The sequence below is a fragment of the Hylobates moloch genome, unplaced genomic scaffold (genome assembly GCF_009828535.3).
Source record: "Hylobates moloch isolate HMO894 unplaced genomic scaffold, HMol_V3 SCAFFOLD_8, whole genome shotgun sequence".
NCBI classification, from domain to species: domain Eukaryota; kingdom Metazoa; phylum Chordata; class Mammalia; order Primates; family Hylobatidae; genus Hylobates; species Hylobates moloch.
The window spans coordinates 32,091,738-32,103,996 of NW_026652283.1; the positions used below are offsets into that span (position 1 = coordinate 32,091,738).

At 41.1% G+C, this 12,259-nt stretch overlaps 2 protein-coding genes across 8 annotated transcripts in view; one reads left to right on the plus strand and one right to left on the minus strand.

Moving 5' to 3' along the window:
- The window catches only part of AMN1 (antagonist of mitotic exit network 1 homolog), a 64,617-nt gene extending 58,160 nt beyond the window's left edge, over window positions 1-6,457 (plus strand). For 5 of the 7 annotated variants that reach the window (XM_032159988.2, XM_032159985.2, XM_058442661.1 and 2 more), the window contains one exon: window positions 1,690-2,917. In XM_032159988.2, the coding sequence (XP_032015879.1) occupies window positions 1,690-1,763 (74 nt within the window). In that variant the 3' untranslated portion in view covers window positions 1,764-2,917. Of the gene's footprint in view, window positions 1-1,689; window positions 2,918-6,377 lie in introns of those variants that run through there. The other 2 variants (XM_058442659.1, XM_032159986.2) reach the window with 2 other exon arrangements.
- ETFBKMT (electron transfer flavoprotein subunit beta lysine methyltransferase) overlaps window positions 3,232-12,259 on the minus strand; it is a 15,018-nt gene continuing 5,990 nt past the window's right edge. Inside the window, exons 3-4 of the mRNA XM_032159984.2 lie at window positions 8,071-8,201; window positions 3,232-6,628 (exon numbers count right to left, since the gene is read on the minus strand). Coding sequence (XP_032015875.1) covers window positions 6,285-6,628; window positions 8,071-8,201 — 475 coding nt within the window. The 3' untranslated portion in view covers window positions 3,232-6,284. The remainder of the gene's footprint in view (window positions 6,629-8,070; window positions 8,202-12,259) is intronic.

Genomic DNA, 12,259 nt, shown 5'->3' on the forward strand with positions numbered 1-12,259 from the left:
CTAGAAAAGTAAAGGAAGTAGATTCTCCTGTAGAGCCTCCAAAAAAAAAAAAAAAGATGACTTTCCTCTAAAAAGTAACGCAGACCTGCCCACACCTGATTTTAGCCCAGTGAGACTCATTTTGGAATTCTGACCTTCAAAACTGTACAATAACAAATTTGTTGCTTTAAGCCACTAAATTTGTGGTAATTTGTTACAGCAGCAATAGGACATTAAAACAGTATATTATACTAATTGATTTTCAGATGTTAAACTAACCTTGCATTCCTATGATAAATCTCAGTTGGTCATGGTATGTAATCCTTTCTTCTAGTGGCTGGATTTGGTATGCTGGTGTTTTGTTGAGCATTTTTTAGTCTACATTAATAAAAGATCCTTGTCTGCAGTTTTCTTTTGATGTGATGTCTTTGTCTGGCTTTGGTATTAGGGTAACACTGGCCTCACAGAAAGAGTTGGAAAGTGTTTCCCCCTTCTTCTATAGCCCCCCAGTTTTGTCATGGTTGCCATTTAAATGGTATGTCTTTGTCCATTCTTTTACTTTCAACATAATTTGAACCTATCTTTGATTGAGATTTCCTCTACAATAACCAATAATATTTTTATGACCATGAATAAAACTGCATTTATCTTACTAGCTGCTTTTTTTAAAAATTGTAAACCTTTGTTTTCCCAATGATAATAACTTTTCATTTCTATACACTCTCTGGTTCTCTTGCTGGCAATAAACCTTGGTATTTTTGCTTAATTTTGTTTAACTTCAAATAAAATTTTGTCGCCGTATATGTTGGGCCCATCTTTTTTTTTTTTTTTTTTTTTTCCCTACTGATCTGTGAAATCTGTCTAGGAACCACCAAATTACAGGATTTCCAAGACTGGGTTAGAGATATGTTGTACATAAAACATAGGTTGTATCTATGGAAACAAGTTTATTAAACTTATAAGTAATATTTAAACTAACAAAATTTTATCAGTATTTTTGCTTTAATTCAGATTTTTAAAAGACATCCTAAAACTAGGATGGAAACCATATCAAAATCATGACTGTACATTGTGAAAAACTGAAAACATCTAAATGTCCAATAATATAGATTGGTTAAATTACAGTGTATTTATATAATGGTTATCTATTTAAAATCATGCTTTATAATAGTATTATACAGACATGGAAAAATGTTCAACTACAGGTCAACTTGTCACATTCTGGTGACTACTACCTCCTCTAACCCTTTGGGTGTGTTGCAGCTTCCCAAGGTGGTTTAACGTACCTACTGGCTTTCTTTAATCCTACTTTTTTGGTAAATATTCCCTTCATTAAATGCTGTTCAGTCACCCCACTTTAGTGAATCATCTATTTCCGGCTCAGATCCTGAAAAAAGTTATTAACCATTAACACAGGTTAATGGTGAAATTAGACCATTACTCTGGTTGGTGAAATTACAGAGAAAACAACAAATGCCTGTTTTTTTTTTTTAAACAAGTAATACCATGATAGGTGTACTACACCTAATAATAGTGAGGGCTACCATTAATTAATTATTAGTGAGTTAGTTGTATATTGCGCTTTATAGATCACCTCCTTTAATCCTTTAAATAACTGTATAATAATTAACATCACCTCCAGTTAGACATGAGGAAACATTAAACATTTTTTATTGTCAATTAATATATTGTCATTGTTTTCTTTTGTAGACCATTCCAGAGAAGTGTTGGGGCAATTAGTAGGCCCAAACAAACTAAAGCAAGTGACATGGACTGTTTATTGATGCTTTTTTGAAGATGATCAATGCTAGGAAAGCTTATCAAAACTGCTTTCCCAGGAAACCATCTATAGAGATTTGCATTCTACTTAATGTTAACACTATTTTTAATTATTTTATTAAGTTATAACTCTCAGAGAGTTAGCTAAGTCTTGGTATGTACATGGTTTGTGCTTTTCTCTTTAACATCTTAATAGTGCTATTATTCTGTATCTGTTGGATGAGTCATGATTTTTGAAATGATAATCCTAGCATGAACTCTGATCTATGGTGTTGGATTCTGTTTCTTAAATAACTTTAAAATTAACTGTTTTCCCTTGAGAGTTCCTTCTCCTATGTAGGTATTTGAGCTATTGTTGTAAGTTTACCTGTAAGTATAAACCTTGGGAGAATCTAAGTAAACATTTCTAAAAGCATAGTTACCTTCCTATTTTCTGGCTCTTACCTTCCTGGAGTATTTAAATGCCCATTTGCCAAAAGCAGAGCTGAACATCAAGCCTGTTAATTCTTCAAAGAATATAGGTATTTGTTTCACTGAAATGAAGTGACTTATTAGCCATTCAGCATATCAGTATTACAGAGGCTCTTGCCCAGCCACTTATTTCATTGATTTTTATGGCTACTCTTCCCAATTACATTTTATTCATCTGTAAGCTTTCCTTCCTTAGCAAAACTGCATTTGAAAATGTGTAAAAGTGAGTAAATACAGAATCTCACTACAGAGACTTGTATCCTCAGCTTTATTGATTTCACATTGTGAAATAAACAGCAAAGGTCTTAGTTTTCAAGTGAAAACTTTTGGTAATCACAAAATTACCTGACACCATGCTTAAACCAACCCCCAAATTTAGCATATTCATTTTGCCATGAGCCTGTCTTGAGATTTTCTTAAAAGATTTCTTGTTTTGCCTCTGATGTAGTGAAAAACGGGGTAAGTATGCTAACTTTCTTGTATATGTTGGGGGGTACTTATTCAACTCCATTTCTTGTCCTTACAAGATTTATAAATGTGGTATGTTTATAGTGTGGATATATATGTTGCCACTGCAAAGGTGGTGCATATGTATATATGTGCAAAATGGGTAAGGCCTGTTCTATCTATGAAATTTTTCTAAAGACAAATTCAATAAAATTTAATACTGAATATTTAACCAAGTCAATCGCATTTTCCTCTTTTTGCAGAAACTAGTTTCAACATCTAAATTGTGAGCTTCGCCGGGCGCGGTGGCTCACGCTTGTAATCCCAGCACTTTGGGAGGCCGAGGCGGGCGGATCACAAGGTCAGGAGATCAAGACCACGGTGAAACCCCGTCTCTATTGAAAAAAATATATATACAAAAAAATTAGCCGGGCGTGGTGGCAGGCGCCTGTAGTCCCAGCTACTCGGAGAGGCTGAGGCAGGAGAATGGCGTGAACCCAGGAGGCGGAGCTTGCAGTGAGCTGAGATGGTGCCACTGCACTCCAGCCTGGGTGACAGAGCAAGACTCTGTCTCAAAAAAAAAAAATAAATAAATTGTGAGCTTCTTTGGGTCTATGAAGGATTTATCTTCCTAAAACAGTTTGCAGTTTGATCTTTCTCCTTTTTTATGTTGCTAGTTGTATTAACTATTTCTCACCACTCTGTAATCTGTACCCCATCCAGTACCCAGTATTCCCTATTACCCTTACTTCTTTTTCTCCTTACTACCTATCACCATCTGATGCCTGTTTTTTCATTTGTTCATTATGTCTCCCTACTCTAGAACACAAATTTCATAAGGACAAAATATTTATCTTTTTTTTCATTGCTGTATCCCCATATCCCCAGTGCCTAGAACAGCACCTGTTATCTAATAAGCACTCAAATATTCATTGAATAAGTAAGTAAATATGGAAAGAAATAAAGGAGGAAAGAAAGAAATATCCAGTAATACCCAGCTTGGCCAATGTAGCAAGACTCCATGTCTACAAAAAACAAAATAAAAACACTAGCCAGACATCATGGTGGTGCATGCCTACAGTCCTAGCTACTAAGGAGGCTGAAGTAGGAGGATTACCTGAGCCTAGAAAGTTGAGGCTGCAGTGAGCATGGTCACATCGCTGAACTCCAGCCTGGATGAGAGAGCAAGACCTGTCTAAAAACAAAACAAAACAACCCAACAACAACAACAACAATTTCCAGTCTCTAGTCTGATTTATATTTTCTAATATAAAGAGACTAGAAGTCATCATTCCCATCCTCACAATAAGAAAAAAGCTCAATAAACTGAAAAATCAACAACACTTAGATCCATTAGAGAATTAAGGTTAAAGAGAAAATGCCTCACAAATTAGAAACGATAATACGAAGAACCATATTCCTGAGTTGCTGGAGGCTCCATGTGGATGGACTTAAGAATCAAAAGCTCCAGCCTGGCACAGTGGCTCACACCAGTAATCCCAGCACTTTGGGAGGCTGAGGCGGGTGGATCACCTGCAATCAGGAGTTCGAGACCAGCCTGGCCAACATGGCGAAGCCCTGTCTTTACTAAAAATACAAAAATTAGCTGGGCATGGTGGTGCATGCCTGTAATCCCAGCTGGGCGTGGTAGTGCATGCCTGTAATCCCAGCTACTCGGGAGGCTGAGGCAGGAGAATCACTTGAACCCAGGAGGCGGAGGTTGCAGTGAGCCAAGATCGCACCATTGCACTCCAGCCTGGGGATTAAGAGTGAAACTGTCTCAAAAAAAAAAAAAAAAAAGAATCAAAAGCTCCAGGAATCTGTCCATAAACGTTATCTAACCAGGTGTGGCAACCCTGCAGTCACTCTGAACCTATTCTGCTTTTGGGAGCTGCCCAAGTCACAGATTATTCTTTGCTCAATTAAACTTTGTTAACAAACTCCAGGGGGCCCACTCCTAGGGGAGACACCACACTTTCATAGTTTTACCTCCAGGATACCTACCAGGTTCTCAGGGTGAGGATCAGAGAAAAATCCCCTCTTCTGGTATGAGGATGGGGAAAGTAACCATTTTGAAATATGCCCAAGCATTCAATTCTCCTTAACAAAAGCCAGTTCTCAAGGGAAACTATTTTACCAGAGCCTCGCTGACCTGGGGGAAAGGAAGCACCCAACTCCAGCCACCCCTAGCCCTCCTGTCCTACCAAAGGGACAAAAGAAAAGCTGAAAGCACTTGCGAAGGTCACAGCAGGGGCACAGGCTGACTTAACTGACTGAGACTTAATCACAGGACTATAGAACATACCTTCTCCCATACCTTATCACGTCAATTAGGCTACTGTATAATAACAGGGAATTACAGGTTAAAAAAACTGCAAGCTTCAGACCCTAAGAAGGAATCTCTAGGGAAACTCAAAGATAACAGAGGCGACTATAGCAAGGACACTAGAGGAAAACTTAGCCTGTAATATCTACACTACAGCAAACAATAGCCCTACCCAGATTTTAAAACCTCATGCTACCTTAGTTTACTTGTTTATTTATCCAATACATCATGTCTGCTATCAACAAAAAATTACAAGGCATGCTAAAAGACAAAAAAACAGTCTGAAAAGACAAAACAAGCATCAGAACCAGACTCAGATATGGCAGACATTTTAGAATATCAGATCATAAATTTAAAATAACGCATGCAAAGGGCTCTAAAGCGAAAAGCATACAACACGCAAGAATGATGGTGACGTAAGCAGAGATAGAAGCTATAAGGAAAAATCAAAAGGAAGTGATAGAAGTAAAAAACATTGTCAGGCTGGCATGGTGGCTCACACCTGTAATCCTAGCACTTTGGGAGGCCAGGGTGGGTGGATCACCTGAGGTCAGGAGTTTGAGACCGGCCTGGCCAACATGGCAAAACCCCGTCTCTACTAAAAATACAAAAATTAACCAACATGGTGGTACACGCCTAAAATCCCAGCTACTCCAGAGACTAAGACAGGACAATCGCTTGAACGGGGGAGGTGGAGGCTACAGTGAGCCGAGATATGAGCCACTGCACTCCAGCCTGGATAACAGAGCTGAGACTCCATCTCACAAAAAAACAAAAGCCCAGAGTTCGAGGCTGCAGTGCCCAATGATTAAGCCTCTGAATAGCCACTGCATTCCAGCCTGGGAGCAAAGTGAGACTGTCTCTAAAAAAAGAAAAAATATATGTATAGTCTTCTTCTACGTTTTGTTTTGTTTGTTTAATTCAAAGTTACATCACAGTTGTCCTCAACTACAGAAACAGATCCGGCTACAATGTTTAATTCTTCTCCATTACTTAAATTAAATGCTGCCACCATTGAGTATGGCATTGTATAATCATATTCCTTCAGCGGTTAAAATAGAAAAAAAATGCAGATAGAGATGGGTATAATTGGCATGCACAGAAATACAGAACCAGTTACATGACAAAAGTAAACAAAACTCTAAACCTTCATATTTTAAAAACAAGATTTTCCATTTAACAAGAATTACATTCATTAAACTGCAGAGTATCTCCTATAGAGAAAACTTTTAGAGTCCGATCCAAACATTACTATATTCATACTTGGAAGCACTTTGACAACTCAAGGCTGAAAATCCCACACTGTGCTTGTTGTCAGTCCACTGTTTTCCTGCCTAGTAGGCTCCAAAAGTGAATATTCTACCACTTTGTGCAGGTGATGCTGAATGCTGTGTCCACTGAACTGGGGCCGCCTGGGGTCACCAATCAGTACTCGAGTTCTATAGGTCCGGAAGCACTTCTTCAGCCACGGATGAAGACTATCTGCAAGGTCTTCATCATAAAACATATCGCCAAGAACAACAAGGTCCCACTTATCTTGTTCCAAATTCAAAATGTTTTGGATTAAAATAGGAAAAGGATTCAGTCTGTTCAATTCACAATTTAGTGTAATAGCCATTCCTGCAACTTAAAAAAAAAAAAAAAGCACAAAATGAATTGGTATATGCTAGGCTGTTATAATTCCATGTTGATTAAATAATTTAGAAGATCTGCTAACAATATATTTTTCTTCCTTTTTGATGAAAGTTGTTTTTTAAAGTAAAGAAGTATAAAGGTTATCCCAATATAAGCTATACCACAATTTCCAAATACATGACTGGATATCCTGAAAACAAACAATTCAAAACACCTAGAAATGCTGGGACTTTTAGGAATATTTGCTGATTTCATTAACCAAAAGATTTTGGTTTTTTACTGTGGACAGGGAAACAAGACTTGGGCTTGATACAGCATGGCAATAAATTAGAACTGAGACCCCTTGGCTGGGCGCAGTGGCTCACGCATGTAATCCCAGCACTTTCGGAGGCTGAGGCGGGTGGATCACCTGAGGTCAGGAGGTCGAGACCAGCCTGGCCAACATGGTAAAACCCTGTCTCTAATAAAAATACAAAAATTAGCTGGGCATGGTGGTGCATGCCTGAATCCCAGCTACTTGGGAGGCTGAGGCAGGAGAATCACTTGAACCCAGGAGGTGGATGTTGCAGTGAGCCAAGGCTGTGCCACTGCACTCCAGCCTGGGCAACAGAGGGAGACTCCATATCCAAAAAAAAAAAAAAAAAGAACTGAGACTCCTTTATAAAATAAAGGTTTTCAGCCAGGCATGGTGGCTCATGCCTGTAATCCTAGCACTTTGGGAGGCCAAGACGGGCAGATCACGAAGTCAGGAGATTGAGACCATCCTGACTAATACGGTGAAACCCCATCTCTACTAAAAATACAACAACAACAAAAAATTAGCCAGGCATGGTGGCAGGCGCCTATAGTCCCAGCTACTCAGGAGGCTGAGGCAGGAAAATGGTATGAACCCAGGAGACGGAGCTTGCTGAGATTGTGCCACTGCACTCCAGCCTGGGTGACAGAGGGAGACTGTGTCTCAAAATAAATAAATATATAAATAAAACAATAAAAAAATTAAAATTAAATAAAGGTTTTCAAGGACTATATTCTCACTGAAAGGGTAGACCAGAAGAAAATCAGATCAAATAAAAACTCACCTGTCTCAGCCTGGGTTCTAATGGAATAAAAATAACCTTCAAAGACAGGCCAATACTCACTTGGGTTTGGGGTCAAATAAACACTATTTACATATTTCAGGAAATTCCTAGCCCATAAATTAACATAAGTGCTCCCTCCGGGATGTCTGGCAGACGCAAATCCTCTTGGGAAAAATGCACAATCTACTCAGACCTCAGGGGATTCCTACAGATAATGTCCCAGTGCACACAGATTCACAATGTCCGATCACAAAATACATATAACGATAAGCTACCACACTGAGCACGTGTACATATTTATCCTGGAGAAAAAAAAAAGATGAGCCTTAAATATTTTCAAATGTGAATCCTTACTAGGGTCTATGTCATTGGCCAAGATCCTTGATGCCCCACTCATCTTAGCAGCAATAGCTGTAGCTCCGCATCCACTCCCAAGATCTAATACAGATTTTCCTCTGACAACATCAGGATTATCCAAAAGATACCTAAATTCAAAAGAAAGGAGAAACATGTCTCAGAGAGATGAGGAAAAATAAATGTTGGGAACAGGCCCCCCAAAATCTGGCCATAAACAAAATCTCTGCAGCACTGTGACATGTTCATGATGGCCATAACGCCCACGCTGGAAGGTTGTGGGTTTACCGGAATGAGGGCAAGGAACACCTGGCTCGCCCAGGGCAGAGAACTGCTTAAAGGCATTCTTAAACCACAAACAATAGCATGAGCGATCTGTGCCTTAAGGACATGCTCCTGCTGCAGATAACCCAACCCATCCCTTTATTTCAGCCCATCCCTTCATTTCCCATAAGGGACACTTTTAGTTAATCTAGTATTTATAGAAACAATGCTGACTGGCTTGCTGTTAATAAATACGTGGGTAAATCTCTGTTCGGGGCTCTCAGGTCTGAAGGCTGTGAGACCCCTGATTTCCCAATTCACACCTCTATGTTTCTGTGTGTGTGTCTTCAATTCCTCTAGAGCCACTGGGTTAGGGGCTCCCCAACCGAGCTGATCTCAGCAAATAAGAGGTATCCAAAAAAAGAAAAAAGAAAAGGAAAAGAAAGAAAAGAGATGTCTTTAGGTTGACTGGACAAAAGAAACAGTGAAACGTAGCAGAAGAACTTGGTCCAACCTTGGCAAGTTTGGTCTGACTACAGTGACACAAAAAGTCCATCTCCAGAGCTGGGCAGAGGTGGAAGAGGAAAGGACCTAGTCATTTGGTCTTTCTCTTCAGCAGGTGTGAAGCACAGTACCACACAACTGACTGATTATGCTATTCAAATCAGTTTTTCTCAAAAAAAAGTTGTAGGCTGGGTGCAGTGACTCACGCCTGTAATCCCAGCACTTTGGGAGACCAAGGTAGGCGGATCAATTGAGGCCAGGAATTCAAGACCAGCCTGGCCAATCTGGCAAAACCCCATCTCTACTAAAAATCCAAAAATTAGCCGGGCATGGTGGCGTGTGCCTATAGTCCCAGCTACTCAGGAGGCTGAGGCAGGAGAATCACTTGAACCCAGGAGGCAGAGGTTGCAGTGAGCTGAGATTATGCCACTGTGCTCCAGCCTGGGCGACAGAGCAAGACTCCATCTCAAAAAATAAAAAAAAATAAAAAATAAAAAATTAGCCAGGGATGGTGGTCGGTGCCTATAATCTCAGCTACTCGGGAGGCTGAGGCAGGAGAATTGCTTGAACCCGGGAAGCAGAGGTTGCAGTGAGCCAAGATTGCACCACTGCACTCCAGCCTGGGTGACACAGCAAGACTGTTTCAAAAAAAAAAAAAAAAAGAAAAAGTCTCAGGCCAGGCGCGGTGGCTCACGCCTGTAATCCCAGCACTTTTGGGAGGCCAAGACAGGTGGATCACGCGGTCAGGAGATCGAGACCATCCTGGCTAACACGGTGAAACCCCGTCTCTACTAAAAATACGAAAAAATTAGCTGGGTGTGGTGGTGGGTGCCTATAGTCCCAGCTACTCCGGGGGCTGAGGCAGGAGAATGGTGTGAACCCGGGAGACAGAGCTTGCAGTGAGCGGGATTGCGCCACTGCACTCCAGCCTGGGCAACAGAGCAAGACTCCGTCTCAAAAAAAAAAAAAAAAAAAAAGTCTCAAGACCCGCAAAACCCATTATGTCAAAAGGAAAGTTAGGCCTGGAGGCCGAGTTAGGGAACACTGTCCTTTTCTCGTGAATAGATAGCTGTTACTTCACAACCTTGTGTCAAAGCGTTATTCATTAGCCAGACCCCTACAAAAGGAAAAGGTCTCAGGGATCTCCAGATGACTAGAGATCGCAGATTGCTCATAAATTCTTTGCAGACCCCTAATCCTTTTGAGATGTATCTCCTCCCATAAACAAGAACATATAAACTGTAACTTTAGGTCTGCTACCTAAGTCTAACTCCTGGTCCACAAAACTAAAGTGTTAAATTTCATACTAACAATGTCCATTAGAAGCTTATCTTCCTGGGTACAGAATAAAAACAGGATGAGGCTAGGTGCAGTGGCTCACATCTGTAATCTCAACACTTTGGGAGGCTGAAGTGGGGAGGATCACTTGAGCCCAGGAGTTTGAGACCAGCCTGAGCAACATAGTGAGACCCTGTCTCTACAAAAAGTACAAGAATTAGTTGCTTATGGTGGTACATGCCTGTAGTCACAGCTACTTGGGAGGCTGAGGTGGGAGGATCACTTGCACCCAGGAGGTCAAGGCTGCAGTGAGCAATGATTGTGCCACTGCACTCCAGCCTGGGTGACAAAGTGAGACCCTGTCTCAAGAAAAAAAAACAGGATGAGAGCAATCATTCCTTCACCCACCCTGAGACATCTACCTAATTAACTCTTCTTTACTCCCTATTTTCGAATGTTCACCTTACGTAGAGCGTAGATTTACTGGGCACTGACTAAAATCTCACAAGGATGTAATCATTTGCCTCACTGCCTATCCCACCGTTTCCTACATGCCTTTTCCTCTTTAAAGAAATTCGTAGCCAGGCGCAGTGGCTCACGCCTGTAATCCCAGCACTTTGGGAGGCTGAGCAGGTGGATCACCTGAGGTCAGGAGTTCGAGACCAGCCTGGCCAACAGGGTGAAACCCCGTCTCTACTAAAAATACAAAATTAGCCAGGCATGGTGGTACATGCCTGTAATCCCAGCTACTTGGGAGGCTGAGGCAGAGAATCGTTTGAACCCGGGAGGGGAAGGCTGCAATCTGCTGAGATTGTGCCATTGCACTCCAGCCTGGGCAACAAGAGCAAAACTCCATCTCAAAAAAAAAAAAAAGAAAAAGAAATGTATAAATACTGTGCCTCCTATAAACCTCTTAGAAGGGCACAGGCCACAAACTTTTCTGGGACTTGTATTTTTCTTGGGCTTAACAAACCTCAACTGGTTGAGACTCATGCCTCAGTCTCTCATTTGGGCTGACAAAGTATTGAATACTTAGTATGTTCCAGAAACTACCAAGCACCAGGAATTAAGACTGACCAAATACTGCTAAAACAAAGACTAAAATTAAGTAAACTCAATCCAAGAGTCACTGTCGCCTCTTGACTCCATCACAGAGTGATTTTCCTGCTGCTTGAAATGTAGTATAATGACCTCTCTGGTAAAACAAAAAGTCCAATTCAACCAAGGAATTTGGACTGGAGCTAAATAGTTACCAAACAAGTGAAGATGGATGGAGAAACGCTGAAATAACAAATTTCAGCTGACTCTTGATCTTAGGATTGGAGTAATAAGGAACAGTGGGTACTATTGAGGCAGGAGAATGGCAGAGGAAGTCAGGGGTGAAGGGGACCCGTTGGACATAGGCTAGCTGAAGCAATACCAAAAGCAAAACATACAAGATAGCAGAAACAGGACATATGAAATAAGACAGTAAGCAATAAGAGATAAGGGAGTAAGCAGTGAGTTGGAACATGCAAGATAAGGAAAATCAGTGGAAGGGGCTTGCAGTAGCAATTTGGTTACAAGAAATAAAAGTAAAGATGAGCAATTTTGTCAGAAAAGATAAAATAAGGTTAAGCAAGGATGCACAATTAGCTTATGAGAAATAAAGTGCGGTTTAGGCACAATGAGGGAAAGGCAAGGATGAGCAATTCACTTTTGAAAGATAAAGTAAGGTTAAGCAAGTGAGGAAAAAACATACAAAAGGCCATGAACTGTAACAAACCAGGGCTGATACCACTCGCAGGTCAGCCTGATCCTTCGCTGATCGCATTGTGCTTAACAAACTGTTTGTTGCCGGGCGCGGTGGCTCACGTCTGTAATCCCAGCACTTTGGGAGGCCGGGGCGGGCAGATCACGAGGTCAGGAGATCGAGACTATCCTGGCTAACACGGTGAAACCCCGTCTCTACTAAAAATACAAAAAATTAGCCAGGCAAGGTGGCGGGCACCTGTAGTCCCAGCTACTCGGGAGGCTGAGGCAGGAGAATGGCGTGAACCCCGGGGGGCGGGGCCTGCAGTGAGCCGAGATCGCGCCACTGCACTCCAGCCTGGGCGACAGAGTGAGACTCCGTCTAAAAAAAAAAAAAAAAAAAAAAAAAAAC